This window comes from Xenopus tropicalis, chromosome 10 (assembly GCF_000004195.4).
Source record: "Xenopus tropicalis strain Nigerian chromosome 10, UCB_Xtro_10.0, whole genome shotgun sequence".
NCBI classification, from domain to species: domain Eukaryota; kingdom Metazoa; phylum Chordata; class Amphibia; order Anura; family Pipidae; genus Xenopus; species Xenopus tropicalis.
This window is the reverse complement of record NC_030686.2, coordinates 14,647,447-14,673,263: the sequence shown is the minus strand read 5'-3', so window position 1 is coordinate 14,673,263 and position 25,817 is coordinate 14,647,447. Positions and strand designations below refer to the sequence as shown.

The window sequence follows — 25,817 nt, the reverse complement described above, 5'->3', positions numbered from 1 at the left end:
ACAATCCGCCAATGGCAAAACGCATGAAAAAATTCGCCACGCAAAAATTCACCGCACATACAAAAATTTATACAAGCGTCAAAAAATAATAGTCACAGCAACAATTTTTTTGCCCGCACAACATTTTTGCCGTTTCGTGGATCTTTCGAAAGATTTGCTAATTTTTCACTAAAGAAACCAGAACCCATTTGCTCATCACTAGTGGCTACTATTTATAAGCATCTACTATTTATATGCTACCATTTATATGCTACCATTTATATGTGGCTAATATTTATATACACCATTTATATGCGGCAACAATTTTTATACACTATTTCTAAGCTACCATTCATATGCGGTGACTATTCGCGGGCGTAATTTAGCACATGTACCAGCAAATACCGCATTGAAATAGTCTTCGCGAGTTAAATAACGCATGCAATATCGCGTGTAAAAAAGCGCGAGTATGCTTATAGTGAATCGTGCGAAAAATCGCCAAAATTAAGCCGCGGTAAAAATTTTAGCGCACGTTTTATCGCCCTTTAGTGAATCAGGCCCAATGGCTTTTACTGCCTGTGCCATGGGCAGGATTATGTGGCCACTAGAGGGCACTCTTTCATAACAATTTTTGAACAAAGGCTCCGTGTCAGTACAGGTATGGCTTCTGCTGTCTGCAATGCTTGGGAACTGGGGGGTTACTCACAATGTGGAGCAATGAAAAAAAATATATATTTTCGAAAAAAAAAACAAACCAATAAGATTATTATTATTATATAATTATTCCAGAAAAAAAGGTAAATGGTCAGAAATAAAAATTAGTTTGTTTTAATGCAAAGGGCATTGCTGTATTCTGGGCAATTTATACTGAACCCATTTAAAGCATGATAAAGTAAATGCACTCTGGGCTTATCTCTGTACTTATCTGTACTGAACAGGACTGGTATCTGTGCTGGCATACAGTAATTAAGAGTGACAATAGTTACTTGGCAGATAGACAGACTGATATCCAGTTGAAAATAAAAATTAATAGGGAAATAGGAAACGATAGATAGACATACAGATAAAGAGATAGATAGATGATATAGATAGATAGGAAGATAATAATAAATAGATAATGGATAGATAGATTATAGAGGATAGTGATAGATAGATAGATAGATAGATAGATTAGATAGATGACTATAAATAGACAGTTAGATAAATAATAAAAAAATAATGAATAGATAGACAATAAATATCATGTAGATAAATAACAGATGATGGATGGATAGATAGATAGACAGACAGACAGATTAGATAAATAGATAGATAGATGATAGATAGATAGATAATAGAGGATAGACAGAGATAGGTAGATTCGATAGATAGATAGATGCTAGATAGATAGATAGATGATAGATAGACAATAAACAGACAGGTACATAAATAATAGATAAATGATGGATAGATAGATAAATAGATATATAGATGATAGATAGATAGATAGATAGATAGATAGATGATAGATAGATAGATAGATGCTAGATAGATAGATAGATGATAGATAGACAATAAACAGACAGGTACATAAATAATAGATAAATGATGGATAGATAGATAAATAGATATATAGATGATAGATAGATAGATAGATAGATAGATGATAGATAGATATATAGATGATAGATAGATTGATAGATGATAGATATTTATGGATAGATATATAATTGACTAGATAATTATAGCTAATCATCAGATAACAGATAATAGAAAGACAGATACATGGATATTTAGAAAGTAATATAAACAGGAGAGCAGTGATTGTTTGTGTTTGTGGTATTGTAATTATTTGTATTTATTGTTCCCCTGTTAGACATTATTCACACAGTGCAGTTATATAACCATACTGAAAGAGCGAATGGATTATTTATTTAAGGACTTGAAAATGCAACTAAATTCACTTAATTTTAGCTGGCGCTACAGCAAGCACCTATGGGGCAACATGCATAGATCCGCCCCTTGCGCCAGAGCCCTCTGCACTTCCAGCCCCATGCACCAAGCAGTGCACTCTGCACCCCATTCTTATGGGCCCCCTATTTGTGCCCCACGTGCCATAACTGTGTGTATAGATTTACTTGTGGGACAGTATATGTGTTTGTGGTGAGTTTGTGCCAGTGGCTGTATATATTTATATGTGTGTATACAGTGTGCTGGTCCTGTTTATAGATATATATATATAATTGTTTGTATGTTTATCTTTGGATTTGCTTACATTAATGTGTATAGGTGCGTATATAAAACATAGTTGTGTGTGTCTGTGTAAGGGCACATATATATATATATGTGTGTGTGTATAAATGTGTTTCTTTGTACTGACAAGCCGAGCGAGCCATAAATACAGTGAGTGGTGAAGAAATCTGTTTTGCCTGGAAGGCTTTCCTTCTGGAGCCAATAGGAATGTCAGACCCTCCCTGCTCTACCCTATAATTATGGGGTAGAACTGGTCTGTGGAGCTTTGCCTTGGCTATATTGTACTGGGAGACGCTCGGCAGGGCTCAGCAGGGATGTGTGTCTGATTAATTTCCAGGGAGCTCTCTTCTCCGGCTCTACAAACCATGAGCGGGTCCTATGAAAAGAAGATGGCAGTGTTGACCGACCTGACCACTTCTTGTCATCCTGTGACCAAGGACTCTCCCACCCTGCCAGAGTCAACCGCCACGGATATGGGCTATTATAGCGGTCACCTCTCTGGTGGGCAGCACGACTTCTTCCAGACTCAAGCGTACTCCCCATCTATCAGCAGCTATGGCTACCACCACCCCCACCATCAGTACAACTTTAATGGGCTAGTAGGGAACGAGAGCTTTCTGCCCAAGGATGACTATCAGTATGGAGGGGGATATCGGGCGTTTGGGCATTACAGAGAGCCTCCAGTGCCGGAGACAGGTAAGGATGGGAAACAAGGGGCAATGGAGATTGGAAGGACAATTAGGATATAGCAATAGCAAAGGCAAGATGGAAAGAATAACAGATAGAGAATAAGAGAAGGGCAAATGAATGTTTTTATGTTTTTGGGTCAAAACTTTCTTGTTCCCCATGTCTGGGTGAGTTTCCTTAGCTGCTCTGGTTCCGTCCCACACTCACTCCAAATACATACAGGCAGTTTAATTGGTCGTAGTGTGTTTAAATGTGATAGGGACCCTAGATTGTGAGCTCCATGGAGCAGGGGGTGATGGGTATGATGTATAATCTCTGTATAGCACTGCACAGATGATAATAATAAATGCAAGAGTCCATAGGAGGCAGTCGGTTTAACGCGGGACACAGACAAATTACAGCCTGAGAGACAGAATAACAACAGCGGGAGGGGAACTTTACAAGGCAAACACAATAGTTTTTAGCTGTAAGCCTTTAGAAAGAATATCAGCTGTGTTTTATATTGAAACTGGTCCCCCCTCCCCAATCCTTAGCAGCCCCCAGGGAGTCAGTAAGTTTGCTGTCTTGTTATTCATTCCCTGTGTTCTGTGAATGGGATATAAATATTAGCGTTAGGGGTGAACATTCTGCAGGTAAGGGAATAACTGCTTGCCAGCACCATGAAAGAAAGTATTTAATTGGGGAAACTGGCAGTGAAAAGGTTAACAACCAGTCCTGTTTAATGCCAGTGATGCATTCTGGGCCAGTCCCACTGATCCTAGTAAAAATGATTCAGATCTTGTGGTTGGAGTTAAAAGAGTAAAGCTGTCAGTCTCAAGGATTTGTAGCCCAAGTGTTGTCTGTATAGCTGGCAAGGCAGGAATTAGGACTGGGGAAATGCTGTGTAGATGTACGTCACTTTATATTGAATGCTTGGTTTCTTTTATATATATATATATATTCATGGTGTCGTTGGGCCAGGGAGGTTCATAAGGCTTGTTATAAGGAAGAACATTACATGCATATTTGGCAATTTTATTATGTTCCAAGCATGCCTTTTCAAAATACTTCTTTGCAGTTGGTCCGCTTTTCCTTTTTCAGGGACATAGGTAGAATTGAAAATTATAGGCTATTTCTTGAGATTTTGACACACTTAGCAGCTTATAATAACAATATGGCTTTAAAGACTTGTCTTTAACGTTTCTGTGCAGTTCTGCTAGTGTTTTGTATAAAGGTACGGACCTTTATAATGTTAATGCTCTCCTGTCTAATGTATAAATCCCACCCAGTCTATTCCTTACTCCTAAAGCAGCCTAGCCACATTGTCTATTCCTTCTGCCCTAACAATGGCCTTATCTGATCTGCCTGTTTTATTCAACAGACAGCCTTGGAGCTATGGCACTATTCTGGGCATTTAATATTTTTCTGAGCAAGCGACAAAATGCTCAGATTTGCTTACTACTGACTACATTGGCAGAGATCATTGCAGTCGGTTGGTGCATAAGGCCTTGTTGTACATTACGTTTGTGCTTTGCACGCTGGCTCGGCACAGAGGATCTGTACACTCCAGTATAGAATGCTCGTGCTCAGCCTGAAATGCACAATCTTGTGTGCTGTCCTAAGTCACCCCCATAATGCCTAGGTACCCCAACCTTCTGGCTTTGGCAAGACTACTCTAGAAGTTGCAGGCCACCAAACTGGCACCTTAACCACAGTTTCTATAACTTACCCATGGCACGCAGAAACTAAAACCATGGCATGGTAGGGAAAAAACATGGCAGCTTACATCAACACAGTCTGATACTATCCCTATGGAAAAATCTAGACTGCCTATCTCTGGTTATCCATCTACATTCTTGCTATACCTTTGTCCACAGTCGGAAACAATCTTTGTGATCTCTTTATCGATCAAACTGTCTCTATCTGGTCATACCCATAAAATCTTACTATACCCAAACAGTTGAATCCCAACTGTCTGTCCCTGATTATATCTTCCCTGTCTCATTGCAGTTATATCCTGGTTGTGTGATTATAGCTAAGCTGTCTGACTGTACTTATATCCAGACAGTCTGTCTCTATCTGGAATGTCTCTTCATGCACACAGACTGTCTGTCTCTGATTATATCATCCCAGTCTCACTCTATCCATATCTGCACTGCATATCCACATTGCATTTTATTTTCAACTGTGTGTGTGTAATTGGGGCCTTAGATTGTAAGCTCTGCTGGAACAGTGGTTTCTGTGAATAATATATAATATCCCTAAAGCTTTATGTAATGTATTATATTATACATGTACTATTTAAATAAAATAATAATAACTGTTTATAAAGGGCATATATTTTATAATTGCCTACCCTGTTTTATATTAGGAATCATTTATATATATTTATGTCATCATCTTTATCATAAATATATTCTATCTATCTATCTATCTATCTATCTATCTATCTACTTCTGTCTACATTTAGCTTATTTTGTAGCTACAGTTGGCCATGCACCTTGGAGAGGTTGTCAAACATGTAGGACTCGGCCCAAAATGCCCACCCATGCATTGAGACAATTTAGTATGAAATGATTGTGTGCCTGGGGCCACGATTAGATCATATAGCAGCCCTACAGAGCCCATAGATATCTGGCCCATACATAGGCTGATTCGGTTTAAAGGAGCCCAATTGGCAGATAGATGACCTATCTATCTATCTATCTATCTATCTATCCATCTCTATTTATCTGTTTATCTATCTTATATAAAGCCAATCCAAGAGGAAAATCAAGCCTGCCTGATCGACATCTGGCTGATTTTTGGCCAGATATTGGTCACGGAGGCCCATTGGTGTTTCCCATACACGGCAGATAAGATGCCGAATTGGTCTTAAGGACTTAAACCAGAAACTTAAATCTGCCCTTGTATGGCCACCTTTAGAAGTCCTTGCCTAAGTGGAGCCAATAGAAATAATGTGTCCTGTTGCTTAAGGATATAAAAGTACTTATAAAAAGTCAGGGCTCCAGACTCTGTGGGTCTGCTAATTAAACCAAAGGTGTTTATTTGATGTCCACCCAATAAACCCCTTTTAAAAGACCAACTGGGCGTGGAACCATGACTCTCCCTCTGTCTCTTTATATATAAAAACAAAGGATTCCAGTAATAAAAGCCAAGGTTCCATTTGTGTGTGTGAGTGTGAGTGGGGGGGGGGGGTGTAGGTGCACCTGTAGCAGAATAGGGAGATTCCGTATGTTTAGTTGCATCTCTAGCAGATTCCTGAGTCCAGAGCCATAGGGCAGAGTGAACAAACCAGATATTTATCCTGAACCTATCAACAACAACAACAGACTAACTACTCCTAGCACCTGAGGGTAGGGGGGATGTGAACAGGTGAAGTGGGATGTGAAAGACAAAGGAACAGCAGGGATGGCGATAGCAATCAGGAGAGAGTGGGTTGGTGGTTTGACAACGAGGAACAGGTAATGTGAGAGGGGAGATGTGATGGAGTGTAATGTTGAGCTTCCGTCAGTTTTTGAGAGTTTTTGACTCATGGTCAGTAGTTACTAACCATAGGTACAAGGTTGAAGTAACCAGTGGCAAGGCATTCGTTAGCTAAAGTGACCATCATGCAACTGTCTGGTTTGGTCTTCAGTGGAGCACATTTGCAGATGTGTTATTATTATCCCCTAGTCTGATGACCAATGGCCCTGGGTGCTTTTGCATTGTTGAGTTTTTCCATCTAAGTAACAGGTGGGCCACTGTTGACCTCTGGGGGGGGGGGGGGCAAAAGTGCTTTCATGGAGCAAATGTGGGTTATTTCTTAGATGTTCAGCAGTTGAATGACCAACTGGATGGGGCAGGTCAACCTATTGGGGATTCAGATGATACAAGCCTAGGCTAGCAATCTGGAAACCCTGGCAAATATCCAAGGGGCTGCTCTAAGCTGCTATAGCCTGGTGCTTTCAATTGGGCCTGTACAGGGGGACATTATTTTGACTCACAGTCCAGGCATAGGGCAATGATTGTATATTCACACTGATGCAATCACCAACAGAATTTGGCAGATTGTGGGACCTTCCCTTTATTGATGGGTATCTACGGGAGAAGAAAGTGCCAAGAGGGTGAAATAAGAACTTTTTCATATTTAAGCATTGAGCAGAATGGAGTGTAAGAAAGTGGTGGTGTTGGGGGGGTGGGGTTTAAGAAAGAACTGCAAAAAAATAACAATTTGGTAAAGAAAATAAACCATTGCGCTACATATGAGGCAGGCAGCAGGCTGCTATATCTATACCAAGCAGAGTACAACAGTTCCAATATATGCCCAAAGCCTAGCCTACTCATACAGTTCCACACTGCCCTCTTGTTTTAATCATCATCTCCTCTTTTCTTCTTACAGTTTCAGTGAAGGAAGAGCCAGAAACCGAAGTTCGGATGGTTAATGGGAAACCTAAAAAGATCCGAAAGCCAAGAACCATCTATTCTAGTTACCAGCTGGCTGCATTGCAGAGAAGGTTCCAGAAGGCCCAATATTTGGCACTGCCCGAGAGAGCAGAACTAGCCGCCCAGTTAGGGCTCACTCAAACGCAGGTAATAAACCATAAACGAATAAACTATAACATTTAGTGAGCCGTACTCATTTTGTTTATTAAAATAACTTTTCCACAATAAACTTCCTTCTTATAATGCTTCATATTTTCATATTGGTCTCCCTATATGCTCCCTATTGCTCCCCAAAACCCCTTGATATAACTCCTTCCTATTGCTCCATATAACCCTCCCTATAACTCCTCCTGTTGCTCCGTATAACCCTCCCTATAACTCCTCCTATTGCTCCATATAACCCTCCCTATAACTCCTCCTATTGCGCCATATCCCTCCCTATAACCCCTCCTATTGCTCCATATAACCCTCCCTATAACTCCTCCTATTGCTCCATATACCCCTCCCTATAACTCCTCCTATTGCTTTGTATAACTCCTCCTATTGCTCCATATAATCCTTCCTATAATGCCTTCTATTACGCCATATAACCCTCCCTATAACTCCTCCTATTGCTCCATATAACCCTCCCTATAACTCCTCCTATTGCTCCATATAACCCTCCCTATATCTCCTCCTATTGCTCCATATAACCCTCCCTATAACTCCTCCTATTGCTCCATATAACCCTCCCTATAACTCCTCCTATTGCTCCATATAACCCTCCCTATAACTCCTCCTATTGCTCCATATACCCTTCCCTATAACTCCCCCTATTGCTCTGTGTAACCCTCCCTATAACTCCTCCTATTACGCCATATAACCCTCCCTATAACTCCTCCTATTGCTCCATATAACCCTCCCTATAACCCCTCCTATTGCTCCATATAACCCTCCCTATAACTTCTCCTATTGCTCCATATAACCCTCCCTATAACTCCTCCTATTGCTCCATATAACCCTCCCTATATCTCCTCCTATTGCTCCATATAACCCTCCCTATAACTCCTCCTATTGCTCCATATACCCCTCCCTATAACTCCTCCTATTGCTCCATATAACCCTCCCTATAACTCCTCCTTTGACTCCATATAACCCACCCTATAACTCCAAATGATCCTGTCTTAATGCTCTATGTAACCCTCCCCTATAACACCTATTACTCCCTATATTGTTTCCTATATATTGTTTCTAAAAAAACAGTTTTACTTACTTTACATTTTAAATGCCATGTAACTCTCCCTATAATTATATAGCCACCCCTCACAGGCCAATAAAAGTGACTCTCTATGGCCCCTTACAGCCATTTACCAGAATCTACAGATTGCCAGTCTGGGCCATTCTCTCATACTATTGCTTTCTTTAACATCTGACGGCCCAGTATAGACGCTATAGATACTGGTTGCGTCTAATGATTTTCTCCTTGCAAACAAACTATACAGAGGTCATTCCAAAGAGGCAAATTATATTTCTACATTAAGGCAAATGTTACACAGAGAAATGAGTAGCTGCTACCTGTAGCTGGCCTAAGAGAGACAGTATCCAAAATCCATAATGCCCCTCATAAGTGACAACATTTTAACCCAACTGCATGAAATAGCTGCTGATTACACCCACTATGTTGGCTTTGTGACAATTTTGTTTCCTAGGTAGTCTTGGAACCTCAGTTTGAAGTCGATTAGGGTTACATTGTGGATGATTTGCTGCCATAGTTATTTTTAGTACTATGGTTGATGCAGTAGTGTCTTCATATATATGTAACCTTGTTTGAAGCTAAGTGGGGTCTGACCAAGTTGTGGTCCTCAGTTTGGGGGGCATGTTTCTGGCTACATAACAAACACCTTCAAATAATGCTTATAATGATGAATTGACATTGACCACTGTAATGGCCACTGTAAGGTTGTTTCATTTAAATCCTTATCATTTCCTCATGATGAGAGGTAAGTAAAGTGCAGAACAGGGTGGAGGGTGGCTGGGTGGGGTGGTTATGGTCAGGGAGGGGGTGTCCTGAGGCTTCCTTATAGGGATTTACAAAACATGATGCTGCTGTGAAACTGGGTTAGGTCCTGTTGGAGAGGAGCTTGGGATGACTCATTGGGCGGGGGTAATGCAGGATAGATGTGTACAGCAAGTGTAGGGCCTGAAAAGGTTTGGAGAGAAAACAAGGCACTTCCCAGAAACACAAATTAAAACTAAGTTAGATTATTTAAGTTCATACCAGTACCAGACTGTGACAAGAACGTTTTTGATGGGTTCAGCCTTTTCAAGGACCATGATGTAAAAAACACTTGCATGTTAAAGGTCTTAGTTGTTTATACAAGTATTATGGGGATCTTCCAAAAGACTTTAGGTCCACCAATAAATGATCACCTTATCCCATTCTTATTCGCTGATCCAATTCAATTCCATTTTTGGATCCCAATGCATACTCACCAAGCACCCACTAGTTGGGGTGTAATCACACTCCCCCTCTGTACCATTTCTCATTATCTATTTATGAGTTGAAGGTGGTCAAAATGGATAAAAACAGGTGGAGTATGACTTTTAACACTTCACACACTTTAAAATGTTGATTTTTGGGCCAAGAACTATAACAGTTTATGACGTGTGGGATGGGTCAGTGTGCGGGGTAGCCTGCAATATTCCATGTTCCATCATGTATTATGGATGCTTCTGATATATAATATCATGTTTTTAGATTTAAAAAATCTTTGAGGAAACAGGGTATTTTCATATCTTTTTGTTTTCAATTTTTAGGTAAAAATTTGGTTCCAGAACCGAAGATCTAAGTTTAAAAAACTGTACAAAACCGGAGAAGGGCCTGGTTTGGAACACAGTCCGAATAACAGCGACTCCATGGCTTGCAATTCCCCTTCATCCCCACCCGTATGGGACAATAGTCGAAGCCGAACCCCTCAGCAGCAGCAGCAGCAGCAAAGTCTTCCACCGTGCTCTTCACCCTCTTATATGGAGAACTACCATCCGTGGTACACCCAGCAAACCCAACCTGGCCAGCACCTACAACCATCTGAAGTTATGCATCAACCTCCTTCCAATACAGTGTATTAAGTGAAAAAAGACACTGGCACTAATTTATCTTTGTGCCCTCCTGTATTTTATTTTTATTTTTTTTGGAATTTGATGACAGTCAAAAAGTTTGAAAAACAATGTCAGCTCAAGGTCAAACCGATAATTAGGTGCATTTTATACACAGCACCTAAAGAATTGCTTGATCCCTCAGGCTGAGTGGTTTGGATGGACAATATTTTGGAGATTATCCATTATTTTGGATGCCACTATACGTCAGTCTTTCTCGAACCTTGGATTCTCGAACCTTGTGTTGGGCCTCTTAATTTATCATTAATGAAAGTGACATTAATGTAATGTTCTAAAGTATAGATTCTCATTCTTTTATGCCTCTCCTGACAACCATGGTTTAAATACTGCAATAGCTGAATTAAAACTCTAAAGGTGTTATTTTTAAGACCCTTTCCAGGACTTGTTGCTGTTTGACCAATGTGATATTCTGTGCCTTAGTAAATGAAGCTATATTTAAATAATAGATCAATTTTTACGTTTTATAAGGGACAAGAAGCAAAATATTCCATAACTCTACTGAATCGAGATACAAAGACTTGTAGAGTTGATTCTGCCTGGGACTGTAAGATGTGGCTGCATCTCAGTGGCCTCACCAGCTTCCATAAAGGAACATCGAATGGTCAAAAGGTCCCGAATTCAGTGTCACTCCATGGTGGAACGGACTTCTTTCCAGAGCTGCTGTTTGTGTAACTTGGTCACGTTCCTGTGTCATGGAAATATTTAAAACAAAAACAAAAAAAAAAAAGACTATGGTTGGCCTTAACTTATTTTTGTAATATTTTTGGGGGGTTGTGTTTGGAATGGGAGAAGAAGATGATGAGAACTAACTTTGATTAGAAGATGGGGGGGGGGGGGGGGTGTTAAAGAATGTTATGGTGTGAATGCAAATAAATTTTTATGGTATTTTGCTGGAAAACCAGCAGGTTTGGAGCTTGCGTACAATTTATTTTATCTTGAATTACATGTTAGGTATGTAATCTGTACACACACACACATACACATTGCTTGTTAGGCCTTACATTCTGTCTTTATAACACTCAGGCCTGAAGCATTGCCTCTCTATTTTTACCCTCTCTATATAAATATATCTCTGAGTACAAGTATGTAACGCTGCTCATCCAGTTAGGGAGGGTTTGAGGATGACACACACAATAATAAAGGCAACATTATGCGTTTCATGCATTTGCCACACACCCTGTAAACATCCTATCCCGTCTCTACCTGCTTTCTTAAACCCAAGTATCTGCCCCGTGTTCATAAGTATATACTTTTTTACATTTATTTTTTGTATGCGTGGGTTTACACACACAATTTTGTATTACACCACTTTCCCTGTAGGTATTGTAATACAATCTTTCCTAATAATTCAGAAGTATATAACAACTACATGAGAAAATGTTAAATACAATTTTGATTCATTTTAACATTATTTTATGACACAATTCTGTAAATGACAGTACAGGTGTGGGACCCGTTATCCAGAATGCTTGGCACCTGGGGTTTTCTGGATAAGGGGTCTTTCTGTAATTCGTATCTCCTACATTAAGTCTACTAAAAAAGTATTTAAAAATAAGTTTTAAAAGTAATTAAACCCAATAGGGCTGTTCTGCCCCCTATAAGGGGTAATTATATCTTAGTTGGGATCAAGTACAGGTACTGTTTTATTATTACAGAGAAAAGGGAATCATTTAACCATGAAATAAACCCAATAGGGCTGTTCTGCCCCCAATAAGGGGTAATTATATCTTAGTTGGGATCAAGTACAGGTACTGTTTTATTATTACAGAGAAAAGGGAATCATTTAACCATTAAATAAACCCAATAGGGCTGTTCTGCCCCCAATAAGGGGTAATTATATCTTAGTTGGGATCAAGTACAGGTACTGTTTTATTAAAAAAATGTGAATTAGTTGATTAAAATGGAGTCTATGGGAGATGGCCTTTCCGTAATTCAGGGAAACCTGCCTAGGGTGAGGGAGGTTAGGCAGGTACCTCTGTTGCCAACCCCTAGTCCAGGATCTCTTACCCCCACATTTGATTTTCCGGCGCTCCCTCCCTGCACGGTATCTGCGCGTCTTGCTCTACGGCGTCCCCGTGTGTGCTTGTGGGGGGGAGGGGAATGCAGTGGGGGTGAAGTGGCTGGCCAGGTCGCCTAGGGTGCCCGGCCGATGACCCGCCTCTGACTAGTAGTTTCTTAACCAACTAACAAAATGATGCATGCAACAATTTCTTTTGGGCACGCAATATTTTAGCATTTTCTATGATTTTTAGCATCCAAAAAGATGACGTGAATAACAATTTCTTTGACGCGTGTCAATTTTTTATGTGTGCAACAATTTTTTTTGTCACGGGCATCGATTTGTTGCCACGCATCAAATTTCGCTGCCTGTTTTGCAAAATAATCCGCCAATGGCAAAACGTTGAAATCCGCCATGAATCCATGTCAAATTATTTTGCCCATTTCTTAACCTACTTTAATTCATTGTTAGTCACTACTATAACCAAGATGGAACTGCATATTTTTCTATGAAATAGAATACAAATTCTACTTTTTTTTAATCTTTACAGAATTACATGAACCTATGGGGCAGATTTATTAAAATTTTATTAAAAAATTTTTCATTTAAATGTATGCCACAATTTAAGAAAATCAAAGCAACTGTAAATTCAAACATTTTCCAGTGCAAAATTTTCAAGATGAAATTTAAAAGTTGAAATTGAAACAATTTCAGCAACTAAAACCCAGCAGGTCCAAAGGAGGTGAATTTTCAACACTGAAATTATATTCATTTTGTAGTTTTTTTTTTAAAAACAGTAAGATTTTTGCAGACTCATTGAAAATGGGGTTTTCATTTTGAGTTTTTCCTGTCATTTAATGGAGTTTTTGAAAAATTCAAAATTTGAAATCTGTCTTTTTATCAAAAATCTATTTTTTTTATTCAATTAGTAAAAACTAGATTGTGTAAAAACAAAAACCATATTCTACCCATCGTTTTTAATGCGTTTGCTAAGTTTCAAGTAATTGCAAAAACTCAAAATGAAAAATAGCTCCCATTGACTTCTACATGCATTTGCCAGATTTGAGGTGGCATATTTTTATATTTGTTTTTTTTTTTTTTACATTTTTGTGCTTAACAAATCTCAAATTTGAGTTTTGGGAATAATAATTTGCAATTTTTGCAGCGAGAATCTCAAATTGCAGTAAAAAGCAGAACTTGCATGCTGATAAACTGCCCCTAAGGGGCCTATTTATTAAAGTACGACAGGTACAAAATACAAAAAAATTGTATTTTATCGTACTGTGCGTATTGTCTGCGACTTTTTTGTATAGTTGAGCGACTTTTTTGTATTTTGCACGACTTTTTGGTACTTTGCGACAAAATTTGTGCGACAAAATTGTATTGTCGCGCAGACTACGAAAGTTTCGGATTCATTCAAGCTTCGGTATGGCCCAAGGAAAGTCTCTCATAGGGCTCAATGGCACTCTGCAGCTCCAACCTGGCCCAAGGAAAGTCTCCCATAGGGCTCAATGGCACTCTGCAGCTCCAACCTGGCCCAAGGAAAGTCTCCCATAGGGCTCAATGGCACTCTGCAGCTCCAACCCGGCCCAAGGAAAGTCTCCCATAGGGCTCAATGGCACTCTGCAGCTCCAACCCGGCGCAAGGAAAGTCTCCCATAGGGCTCAATGGCACTCTGCAGCTCCAACCCGGCCCAAGGAAAGTCTCCCATAGGGCTCAATGGCACTCTGCAGCTCCAACCCGGCCCAAGGAAAGTCTCCCATAGGGCTCAATGGCACTCTGCAGCTCCAACCCGGCCCAAGGAAAGTCTCCCATAGGGCTCAATGGCACTCTGCAGCTCCAACCTGGCCCAAGGAAAGTCTCCCATAGGGCTCAATGGCACTCTGCAGCTCCAACCCGGCCCAAGGAAAGTCTCCCATAGGACTCAATGGCACTCTGCAGCTCCAACCCGGCCCAAGGAAAGTCTCCCATAGGGCTCAATGGCACTCTGCAGCTCCAACCCGGCCCAAGGAAAGTCTCCCATAGGGCTCAATGGCACTCTGCAGCTCCAACCCGGCCCAAGGAAAGTCTCCCATAGTGCTCAATGGCACTCTGCAGCTCCAACCCGGCCCAAGGAAAGTCTCCCATAGGGCTCAATGGCACTCTGCAGCTCCAACCCGGCCCAAGGAAAGTCTCCCATAGGGCTCAATGGCACTCTGGGAGACTTTCCTTGGGCCGGGTTGGAGCTGCAGAGTGCCATTGATCGCCAGTAAGATATTATCATGACTAATACCATTTTTTCGTAAGATTTTTCATGATATTTGCGATCATCAGAAATTATTGTATTTAATCAGATTTTTACCCAATTCAGAATTCAAACTCGTACTTTGATGAACAGGCCCCCAAGAGTAGACATCTACGTGCTTCAATGGTACCTATGTATTTCTTTGGAGACTGCAAACTGAGCGACACTAAAATGCCATTGTATATAGTTTTTAAGAACAGCCATGATGACTTTAATGATATTTAAATTGTTGTTTTTTAACCCATTATGGAAACCTTATAAATGAAGGTACTTTATCAAGGGGTCTTTGGCTTTTGGTTAAAGTTGGGTTTAAATGCCGGTTTGTTGTTCTATGATGAATGTTTGCTTCCTGGCAAAACTGGCCCCGAGTGGTATTGCAAGTACATACACGTTCCGATGGAATCAGTTCTATCTTGCAACTCCAATAACTTTCTTTCAAGGTGTTATTAAAGGAATCATCACTAAAGGAATTGAAAAATAATTATTTGCTACCTTAATCCCTGCATGTAGTTTTAATCAGGGATTAACGATTCTGACAGGAGTTAGTGCTCAGTGCTGCTGGTGAGCTGTGTTGTACACTAACATATTGATTTGTATTGCCATTATGGATTTATATACAGAATTATGAACAACACATTTCTAGGTGAGAGACGGTAGAGGCAATATGGTTTGGTAAATAGGTTGTTCTTATAAATAGTCAGATGGGACTGGCAAAGGTCATAACCACATGGATCTCTCAATGATTTTTTTAACTAGCGCTCTTGCTATCTTTTATCACTATAGATAAGAAATATAATATATCTATACAGGTATGGGACCCCTTATCTGGAAACCCATTATCCAGAGAGCTCCGAATTACGGAAAGCCTGTCTCCCATAGACTTCAATTTGATCAAATAATTCAGAATTTTAAAACTGATTCCTTTTTCTCTGTAATAATAAAACAGTACCTGTACTTGATCCCAACTAAGATATAATTAATCCTTATTGGGGCAGAACAGCCCTATTGGGTTTATTTAATGGTTAAATGATTCCCTTTTCTCTGTAATAATAAAACAGTACCTGTACTTGATCCCAACTAAGATATAATTACCCCTTATTGGGGGCAGAACAGTCCTATTGGGTTTATTTCATGGTTAAATGATTCCCTTTTCTCTGTAAAAAAAAACAATACCTGTACTTGATCCCAACTAAGATATAATTACCCCTTATTGGGGGCAGAACAGCCCTATTGGGTTTATTTCATGGTTAAATGATTCCCTTTTCTCTGTAATAATAAAACAGTACCTGTACTTGATCCCAACTAAGATATAATTACCCCTTATTGGGGGCAGAACAGCCCTATTGGGTTTATTTCATGGTTAAATGATTCCCTTTTCTCTGTAAAAAAAACCAATACCTGTACTTGATCCAAACTAAGATATAATTACCCCTTATTGGGGGCAGAACAGCCCTATTGGGTTTATTTCATGGTTAAATGATTCCCTTTTCTCTGTAATAATAAAACAGTACCTGTACTTGATCCCAACTAAGATATAATTACCCCTTATTGGGGGCAGAACAGCCCTATTGGGTTTATTTCATGGTTAAATGATTCCCTTTTCTCTGTAATAATAAAACAGTACCTGTACTTGATCCCAACTAAGATATAATTACCCCTTATTGGGGGCAGAACAGCCCTATTGGGTTTATTTAATGGTTAAATGATTCCCTTTTCTCTGTAATAATAAAACAGTACCTGTACTTGATCCCAACTAAGATATAATTACCCCTTATTGGGGCAGAACAGCCCTATTGGGTTTATTTCATGGTTAAATGATTCCCTTTTCTCTGTAATAATAAAACAGTATCTGTATTTGATCCCAACTAAGATATAATTACCCCTTATTGGGGCAGAACAGCCCTATTGGGTTTATTTCATGGTTAAATGATTCCCTTTTCTCTGTAATAATAAAACAGTACCTGTACTTGATCCCAACTAAGATATAATTACCCCTTATTGGGGGCAGAACAGTCCTGTATGGGAGAAAGAAGCCCCATGAGACACCAGTAGAAGCCCCATGAAGCATCAGGGATTGTTATAATTATTACTTTTCAAATAAATGGATGGAAAGCAAAGGGGACATCTAAAGATTCTACTACCCCAAGCCCCAAGTTTTTCCCCAAGTAAGTGGTGGGGCAGTGGGGAAGAAAGTGAAATCCAAATTAATGGGTTAGTGGCAAATAGGGGTTCACCGAGTCCCGGATTCGGTTTGTGATTCGGGCCAAATCCATGCTTTTTTCAGGGTGGGTTTGGGGGTTCAGCAAAAACCAAAAAAGTGGGTTCGGTGCATCCCTAGTGGCAAACCTGCTTAGAACTTTGTTAGACAACCCCTGATCCGAAACCAGGGTTATTTTACCATTTAGGCATGGGGAGAACACAGTTCTAGCTGTTTTTCTAATTTTAAGAGCAAGTACTATTGGTTCTGGTCATTTAAGTATAATGACTGTCCAGTTGTTTTGGTACCACAGCTGCTGCGCTTGGCAACGTTTGCTGTAAACACCAGACGTCTGTGAACAACAGCATATTGGAATGTTAATGAGAGTAGATGAATCTATACAGAAATGTTCTAAATGGCTTTAAGTGCTTTCCAATGATGCTTGTTTGATTCTGCAGTGATGAATAACAGCCAGAGAGGAACAGCATTGGATCTTGGCTTGTATCTGCTACACATGACAGTTTAAATTAAATTTCCTCTGTAACTGGACGGCCACCATGCATGAGATCCATTGCATTGTCATCAGCAACAAGTGCCTGTGTTAAACCAGGTTAGGCAAGGTTTGCCAGTATAGGAATATCTGACTCATTAGGACAAAAGATACATTGGTTTGCTTCTAGAAGTGTAAGCCCAGATAGAGTTTAGGGTCAGCTTATGACCTCATTCACAAGCCAATTTGGGTTACTGTACAGAATGATTTTTTATTTTGGCAAATTAACCTTGGCGCTATCTGCCATATTGCTTAGCAGGGGGACCCTCACACTCTCCAACAGCCTACTGTTGCCATGGGCAACTTTAAAGGTCTAAATCAGTGATCCCCAACCAGTAGCTCGTGTTGCTCCCCAACCCCTTGAATGTTGCTCCCAGTGGCCTCAAAGCAGGTGTTCATTTTTTGATTACTTGGCTTGGAGGCACGTTTTGGTGGCATAAAACCCAGTGTAAAGCCAAACAGAGCGTTTTTTAGACTGCCAGTCCACATAGGGGTTTCCAAATAACCAATCACAGCCCTTATTTGGCACCCCCAGGTACCTTCTTCATGCTTGTGTTGCTCCCCAACCCCTTGGATGTTGCTCCCAGTAGCCTCAAAGCAGGTGTTCATTTTTTTATTACTTGGCTTGGAGGCAAGTTTTGGTGGCATAAAACCCAGTGTAAAGACAAACAGAGCCTTTTTTAGACTGCCAGTCCACATAGGGGCTACCAAATAACCAATCACAGCCCTTATTTGGCACCCCCAGGTACCTTTTTCATGCTTGTGTTGCTCCCCAACCCCTTGGATGTTGCTCCCAGTAGCCTCAAAGCAGATGTTCATTTTTTTATTACTTGGCTTGGAGGCAAGTTTTGGTGGCATAAAACCCAGTGTAAAGACAAACAGAGCCTTTTTTAGACTGCCAGTCCACATAGGGGCTACCAAATAACCAATCACAGCCCTTATTTGGCACCCCCAGGTACCTTTTTCATGCTTGTGTTGCTCCCCAACTCTTTTTACATTTGAATGTTGCTCACGGGTAAAAAAGGTTGGGGATCCCTGGTCTAAATAATTACTATTATAGAGCTGCTGGACCCCTGAGATGGTACAGAAAGTTCAGTACATACAATACAGCATTTATAGCCAGATTATTGTTTCATGGTTTGAAGTTTGTCTGAATCCCGCAAAAGTGCTTAGATTCAACCATGCACCGAATCCAGGATTCGGTTTGGATTTCGGTCAAGATTCAGCCTTTTTCAGTAGGATTCGGATTTGATATCTGAGGTCTCCCCTCAACCAGCCCCAGTGCTCAAGTGGTGTTGGATTTTGATCAGTTTAGACTATTATACACTCATACAGTTCTGATGCTCAGAAGGTGCTGCGCCTCTGAGAGCAGCCAAGCACGACTGAGCCGTTACACATTGTTTTCCTTTATACTGGGAAGAGAGGCAAAGCTACATGTGACAGCTTGAGGTGCTTGTTAAATCTCAGAGATACTGCATCTTCTGAAAATAAGAATGGCATTCACTCAGGCTTCTATGAAAGCTGCACTGACGCCTCTGGAAGAACTGTGGGACAGCACCAAAATGAACATCTAATATACTTAAAACCTTTGAAAAATGAATGCGCAGTGACATCATTAGTGACATCATGCTAGGCCGCACCCATGTTAATTAGACCACGGTTAAATATATATTTTATATATATATATATATATTATAGGACATTAAGACATTCTGTGCATTAAGCTATCAAGAAATGTCCCCCCTTTAAACAAAACAGGGATTGTTTGTCCATATACTGCAATATACTTCAAGCTGGCCAACTGCGTCAAAGTCATCCCCAGTCTGGCCAGTCCTACACTCACTTTTATCTGATTCATTAAGAATTCTAGTGCTTCAATATACAGTTAACAAAGGGACTGAGTTTTACCTGAAACTTACTTGTTTTCAAGGTTAAAACCCCCAAATGGTTGCTCTTTTATTGGCTCCATTGGGTAGCTGGGAAGTGTGGGAGCTAGACTATGGAGCTGGCCACTGCTCCTGTATAAACTATAGCAAACATGGGAAAGTTGTGCTCAGCCGGGGTGCAGGGGCGCAATGAGGTTGTGACCACAAAATTCATATAGACAGAAACAAGAGGTCCTCTGCCCCCACCCATTATCAATATATAGAGGACATTAAGACATTTTGTGCCCTTCCCTTTGACGCACACGTGCAATTGACCGCTGAAACCAAAAAACTGCTGCTCGGGCAAGTGTGCATGCTTGTCGGAATTTAATGGAGAACTTCAGGAGATGGAAGAAAAATCGGGGGAATGCTATCAATGAGAAGGGTGAGAAGCCCAAATCGGATAACTCCCCAAAAAAAGAGTGGTTGACAGCTTTGCATTTGCCAAAGTCCACAGATTGCTAGTCCGGACCAGAACACAACAAGATAAATGCAGTATCAGTTTCAGGTATAATACCCCAGGACAAGGGGAAGGATGCAGTGACATGTAAGGTATAAAACCCCCACAACACAGGGGTCTATCATTTATAATACAGCCTAGAACTCGTGGAAAGATATAGCACCAGTTGCAGAACACATTTACTTTTGTTCTCTACTCTATTTCTTCTGTATTTATTGTGTTATCCTTTGAAAATAAATAGTGGCGCCGGAATGTTCAGATAAAGGATTGGCACCTTATGTGCAGGTACGTGGTGAGCCTACTTTAGGCAGGATGGGGTTAACCCAGTAACACCCTCACCTCTCTCCTGGGGCTGTGAAGGTGCAGACAGGAGGATCAGACATAAAGGAGACAGGGTGAGAGATTGTGTATGGGAGGGGGTAGGGGTGAGAGAAGGAGGAGAAGGCGAAGATAAAAACAATTTTCAGCATTGGTGTTTTTATATTTCAGTAAATATGAGGCTGGTTGTCAGCAGAAGTGATATGAGCTTCTATAAGTGCAGAACATTTAATGAAAATGAGAAGTTGCCCCAAGGAGTAATTACTCTGAGCATATGTCTGATTCCAAATGGGGGCCCCCCTTTCCTAGTATGTAACATCATCATTATCCCTGAATGTACGGGGCTCTCTTACAACAAAACACATTATTCTGCTAATGGCATTATATATATATATAAAAGCAGGGTTGGACTGGGCTGATGGGGCATCGGGAAAAAGCCCAAAGGGCCATGGCCCACGTGCGGCCCGCAGACCCAGACCCAATCCCTGGTGGCACTCCCCCGCTGATCTCCCTCTGTGATGGTGCCGAAAATAAGTATAATGTACACGCGCTCGGGGGGGATGGGAGGGTGGCAGGGTCCCTCATGGAATGTGGGTGCCATGGTGGAGGGCCCCTGGGGTGGCAGCCTTGGTGGGTCCTGCACACCCCAGTCCAACCCTGTGCAAAAAACTTTATATATTACAGGCTAGGAAGCCCCTATCACATATGGCTTTATAATGTGCTTTCCTCTCTAAAGTCTTAGTTTTAACTCCTGAAGCCAAAACCAAAAGTCTATTGAGAACTGTTTTTATCATATACACTGGCCAGTCTTGAACAATAAATGACTTATAGGCCTATGGGCCAAACAGAAGCATACAGTAAAAGCCATACATTGTATGACTGCATTCAGGAAAGCAAGAAGTGACAAGAGGTTATGTGATTGATGAACCAACTGATATCTATTATATGGATTGTCTGTCCAGTATACATGTACATGTATGGCCTATGACTATGGCCTAAATGACTATGACTGCATCATTATGATGGACACAACCTTCTCAGCTGACCCACTGAATCAGACTGCCTCCAGAACAGTGTGGCTCTATGCCAATAAGTGCATCTTAAAGCCAAACAGGAAGGCTGACTCTCACTGCTTGCCAATGGGTGTGACAGCCACTCAAAAATGTAACATGCCCACCCCATTAGTCAGACAGCCTTCCAAAATGAAAGCATACCTCCCAATAATTGATGGTACCTTGCAGTGACACCAACCAAGGCCGCCTCCAAATTAGAGCTGCTTATGCTTCCTTGGCAGTCTTAACCCAACGGACTATTTAGGACAATGGGTGACAGAGTGCTTTCTGGCGTTTTGGCTGCCATGATTTTTAGGAGCTCAGAGGCAGCACGAGTTCACCTGAAATCCCACCATTAGCTTTAAAATGTTTATATAAGTGATTGATGCTGACCAAGGCTGGCCCCCAGTTAATTCAACATGATGCTATTGAGCAATGGTTCCGCACTATAACATAGACTCCCTGACTATGTCTGTTGTTGCCCCATGACTGGCACTGCCTCTGAAAGTATAAAACTGCCTCAAAACGAGCAAATCCGCTCCCCAGTTGTTGTGTTTGCCTAAAAAAAATAACGGTGGTCTCCCAATAGAAATGGTTCTGAATCAGTAAGGCTTTCTGGAAATAATTCTTTCCTCCAGGTATCCTCCTAGTGAGACAGCAAGCATGTTCTTCTGAGCAGAGGCCTTTCAGTTTCTGCCCCTAATTTGCAGGGTGTTCAGGGTTGGACTGGGGGGTGCATGGCCCCCACACCCCCATGGACCCCTGCCATGGCCCCCACAACCCCCCAGGGGCCCCTGTCATGGCCCCCATACCCCCCCAGGGGCCCCCACGCAACCCCCCTCCCCTCCGAGTGTGCTTACATTATACGTATCTTAGGTGCTCAGCGAGGGTGGGGGGTGCTGGTGTAGATCAGTCTGGGTCGATGAGGGCCATGAGGCCCAAAGCCCATTGGTTTTTTTCCTGCTGTCCCTCAGCCCAGTTCTACCCTAAAAGTGTTGTACAATACTGGTCTATAATGCCCTCTAATGTACAGGTATAGGACCAATTATCCAGAATGCTCGGGACCAAGGGTATTCCGGATAAGGAGCCTTTCTGTAATTTGGATCTCCATACCTTAAGTCTACTAAAAAATCAATAAAACATTAATTAAACCCAACAGGATTGTTTTGCATCCAATAAGGATTAATTATATCTTAGTTGGAATCAATTACAAGGTTCTGTTTTATTACTACAGAGAAAAAGGGAATCGGTTTTAAAATTCTGAATTATTTTATTAAAATGGAGTCTATGGGAGACGGGCTTTCTGTAAATCGGAGCTTTCTGTATAACGGGCTTCCGGATAAGGGATCCCATACCAGTACTTGTAAGGAGAGAAAGAGGCCTTCTCCAGAGAAAACAACCCAAAGTATTTCCTCATTGTTTCATTGCTCAACCCCTTTTACTAGTCTAGTTGCACCTCTCTGCAGTCTCTTCAGCTTTTTAAGGACTGGAGCCCAAAAACTACACCGCACACTCAAGGTGAGGCCTTATCTGGGACCTTTAAAGAGGCAATAATATGTTTTCATCCCTTGAGTTAATTTTTCTATGCAAGACAGCACTTAATTTTGCTTCATCCATTGAGTGACAGTGCTTAGAGTTACTTATCTTGTTGGCCATTTAGCATAGTACTAACGTTTAAGTGCATTTAAGTGAGGGACCTTGCACTTAGCAACATTCATCCTTATATGCCAATATGCTGCCCAGTTAAGTACTGAATGCTGAATGATGATTGTGCATATACTGTGTGTGTTTAGACTGCAACTGAGTGCTTTCCAATGAGATTCCTGATTGTGGGACCAGAACAACCTATTACAAAGATCAGGTGACTGCCAGTCCTGTGATGTGATGGGAGGAGCCCATGGGACATAACTTCGTTCTTTGAAGGGAGGATCAGTCCTACCAGGAACCTAACCTTCTATTAGACAGGACTAATGGGACAGCACAAGGGTCATTCTGACGGACTGGAACATCTTGTTCTACCATAATTACTGAAAATGATGTCACAAGACCTTCTCAGATCACTCTGAAAGGATCTTTGACCATTAGCCAAGTAAAAGGCGGTGCTTATATCTCTGGCTTCTAATGTTTACCTTAAAGGGATACCGTCATCACAAAAATGACCCTTGTTTATAACTGAGTTGAAATTGCATGCAAATGTAGAGGGATATTGGCAATAAAAAGAATAATGGGCTCTTTTTACTTGACAACAAGGTATAACATTATGGGAAACATTTAACTCTGGAAAGACTGAATTTACTTTATGGCTCAAAAATATACCCTTTTGTGCTTGCACAATGAAGATTTACCCCCAGAATTAAAGCAAGTGTCTCAAAAGACATGTGACAGGGTGAACTGATTTCTATCTGAAAGGCTTGTTTACATTTGCTACACTGCCGCCTGGAGAGCTCCATGGCTAAAGATGGCCATGTGTACTGTAGATCCTTTTATTTCTTGGCGTCTAGTGATGAGCAGGTAAAAGTTTTCAACCTGCACCCAACTGCTTGCCAACCTATGCCCAAACAGCTTTAAATGTTCTCCTCCATTTCTCCACCAGCACCAAAGTCCAGTCAAGGAGCTCAACTCACCAAATCGAATAGGTGGTCCAGGTACAGTAGCCCCAGACCCTCAGCTTGGGGAGCAAAAACACAATCAGAAATGAAAACAATAGGGGTCCCTACGCGTTTCATGCCCAGATGTCTAAGTTGCCATCTGGGCACAATACACGTAGGCAGTGTTGGAGATATACATTTTTTTTTCTCATAAAGAGGACTTTTGAACTTTTACTTTGTGGCCCTGTGGATTTTTTAAGAGTGCCTGAAGTGTTTTCATGTCACACTATTAACCAATAGATTGTGGTGGATGCAGGCTAGGTGATTCAGTAAGGTTGAAGAGATACTATTAGATGCTTTAATGATGAGCTGCTCAGATAGTGTGCCACTGGGCATACTGGAGTGCCTACTGTGGTCATCTGGCTGCCCGCGTTCCAATCTCTCCTCTTCTCTGCAAATGTCTCTGCTCTCCAGGAGAAGATCCACATAATTCAGGTACATGAGGGAGCCATTAGTTATAGTACACTTGTATGAAGGTGTGTAGTACTGTTATGAATTTTTTACTGGATTTGGACAATAAAAAAACAATAAATATATATTCTGGAATTGTGCTTCCACCTCTCAAGATGATTGCACCTTAGGCTGGTGAGTCTAATGCCTACTCCTAGTCATGGCCCTGCCAACCAGTCTACCTTTCAGTGTGTTCCAATGATCTGAAGTCAGTAGTTACCCCTTAATAACACTGAACAGTTATTTCTTAGTCTGCCCCCCCCCCCATTGTCTGCATAAATGTCCCCAAGTACATGCTGATATGAACTCTAGCGGCTTGGAATATTTCTCTGGAATTTTCTCCTACACCGGTGTATAAATAGAATGGATTTTAGGCGTATGAAGGAAACTCCCTTTAGTAAGACACGCAATATGTTAACCCTATGAATCACCTATCAAGAAATGAATTTCATATATGTTTTCAGTATTGGAATGATTTTTCTTTTTATGTTGCGGATTTAACTTCAGTGCAATAAAAGAAATGTATTTACTAAGGGGCTACCGGGCTATGCACAGAAAAAGCCAGTCACACACAGCAACCAATTGCATGGCTGCTTTCATTATTCTGCTCTGCACTGGTCTGTTGAGAGCTTGTTGCCGATTTGTTGCTATGGGTTACTGAACTAGGTCAAACATTGCCTTTGTTTATGCATAACCTTGTATGTTTTTCCACTGGATTCCATGTTTTTCTATCATCATCCCTAGGCATTGCAAGCCCTGGAGCGAACTGCACATGTTGGGAACAGGTTGCAGCACTGGTGGGGGTGATGGCAATTAAGAGACACAAGAAGAAGGCTGTCCCTGTCCCATAGAGCTTACAATTTAAATGCATTTGACCAATGCTTAATTCAAAAAGCACAAAGTTGGACTGGAATACCTTGCTGGCACTTGTATATACATTACGGGGCAGATTTACTAAAACTCTATAATTTCTCGTTTTTTTTATTCTCAAATTCTACTGAACTCGTTTTCACAAATGTCTAATATTTACTAAACAAAAAGTAGCATGGAAAAGTCGTTGCAAGAAAAGTCGTAATAAACGTGATTTTTCTAAATTGTCCCTGCAAAAATCCTCCAGCAAAATCTGTTTTGAGACAAAAGAAAGAACTTCAAGGGAAGGGAAAGGAACTTTGCCATTGACTTATACATGAACTTGGCAAGTTTAACCTGGTAATTTGTCGAATTTGGATTTTTAGCCATTTAGACACATAGCAAATTTCAGAAAAGCCGCAGCATTTTTTCTCTGCGACTTTTTGTACTAAAAATTTGATTTTAGTTTAAAAAAAAATAAAAAAAAATTGATGGTTAGAAAATAGGCCCCTAAATGTGGCAGTGGGGGTTGAGCCAAGGAAGTATGTCAGAGAGGATGATATTAACTGTATGGGTAGGGAGGGTACAAGGCTTTGCTACCCACCTTCAGTCTGCCCTAAAAGGAAA

General features: G+C 40.9%; 1 protein-coding gene across 1 annotated transcript; it reads left to right on the top strand.

Moving 5' to 3' along the window:
* The first annotated feature begins 2,531 nt into the window (after positions 1-2,531).
* On the top strand, positions 2,532-11,356 carry dlx3 (distal-less homeobox 3). The gene is given in 3 exon segments (NM_001030395.1): positions 2,532-2,907; positions 7,259-7,449; positions 10,099-11,356. Coding segments are annotated over 3 exon segments (834 nt in total). The 5' UTR covers positions 2,532-2,576; the 3' UTR covers positions 10,411-11,356.
* The last annotated feature ends 14,461 nt before the right edge of the window (positions 11,357-25,817 follow it).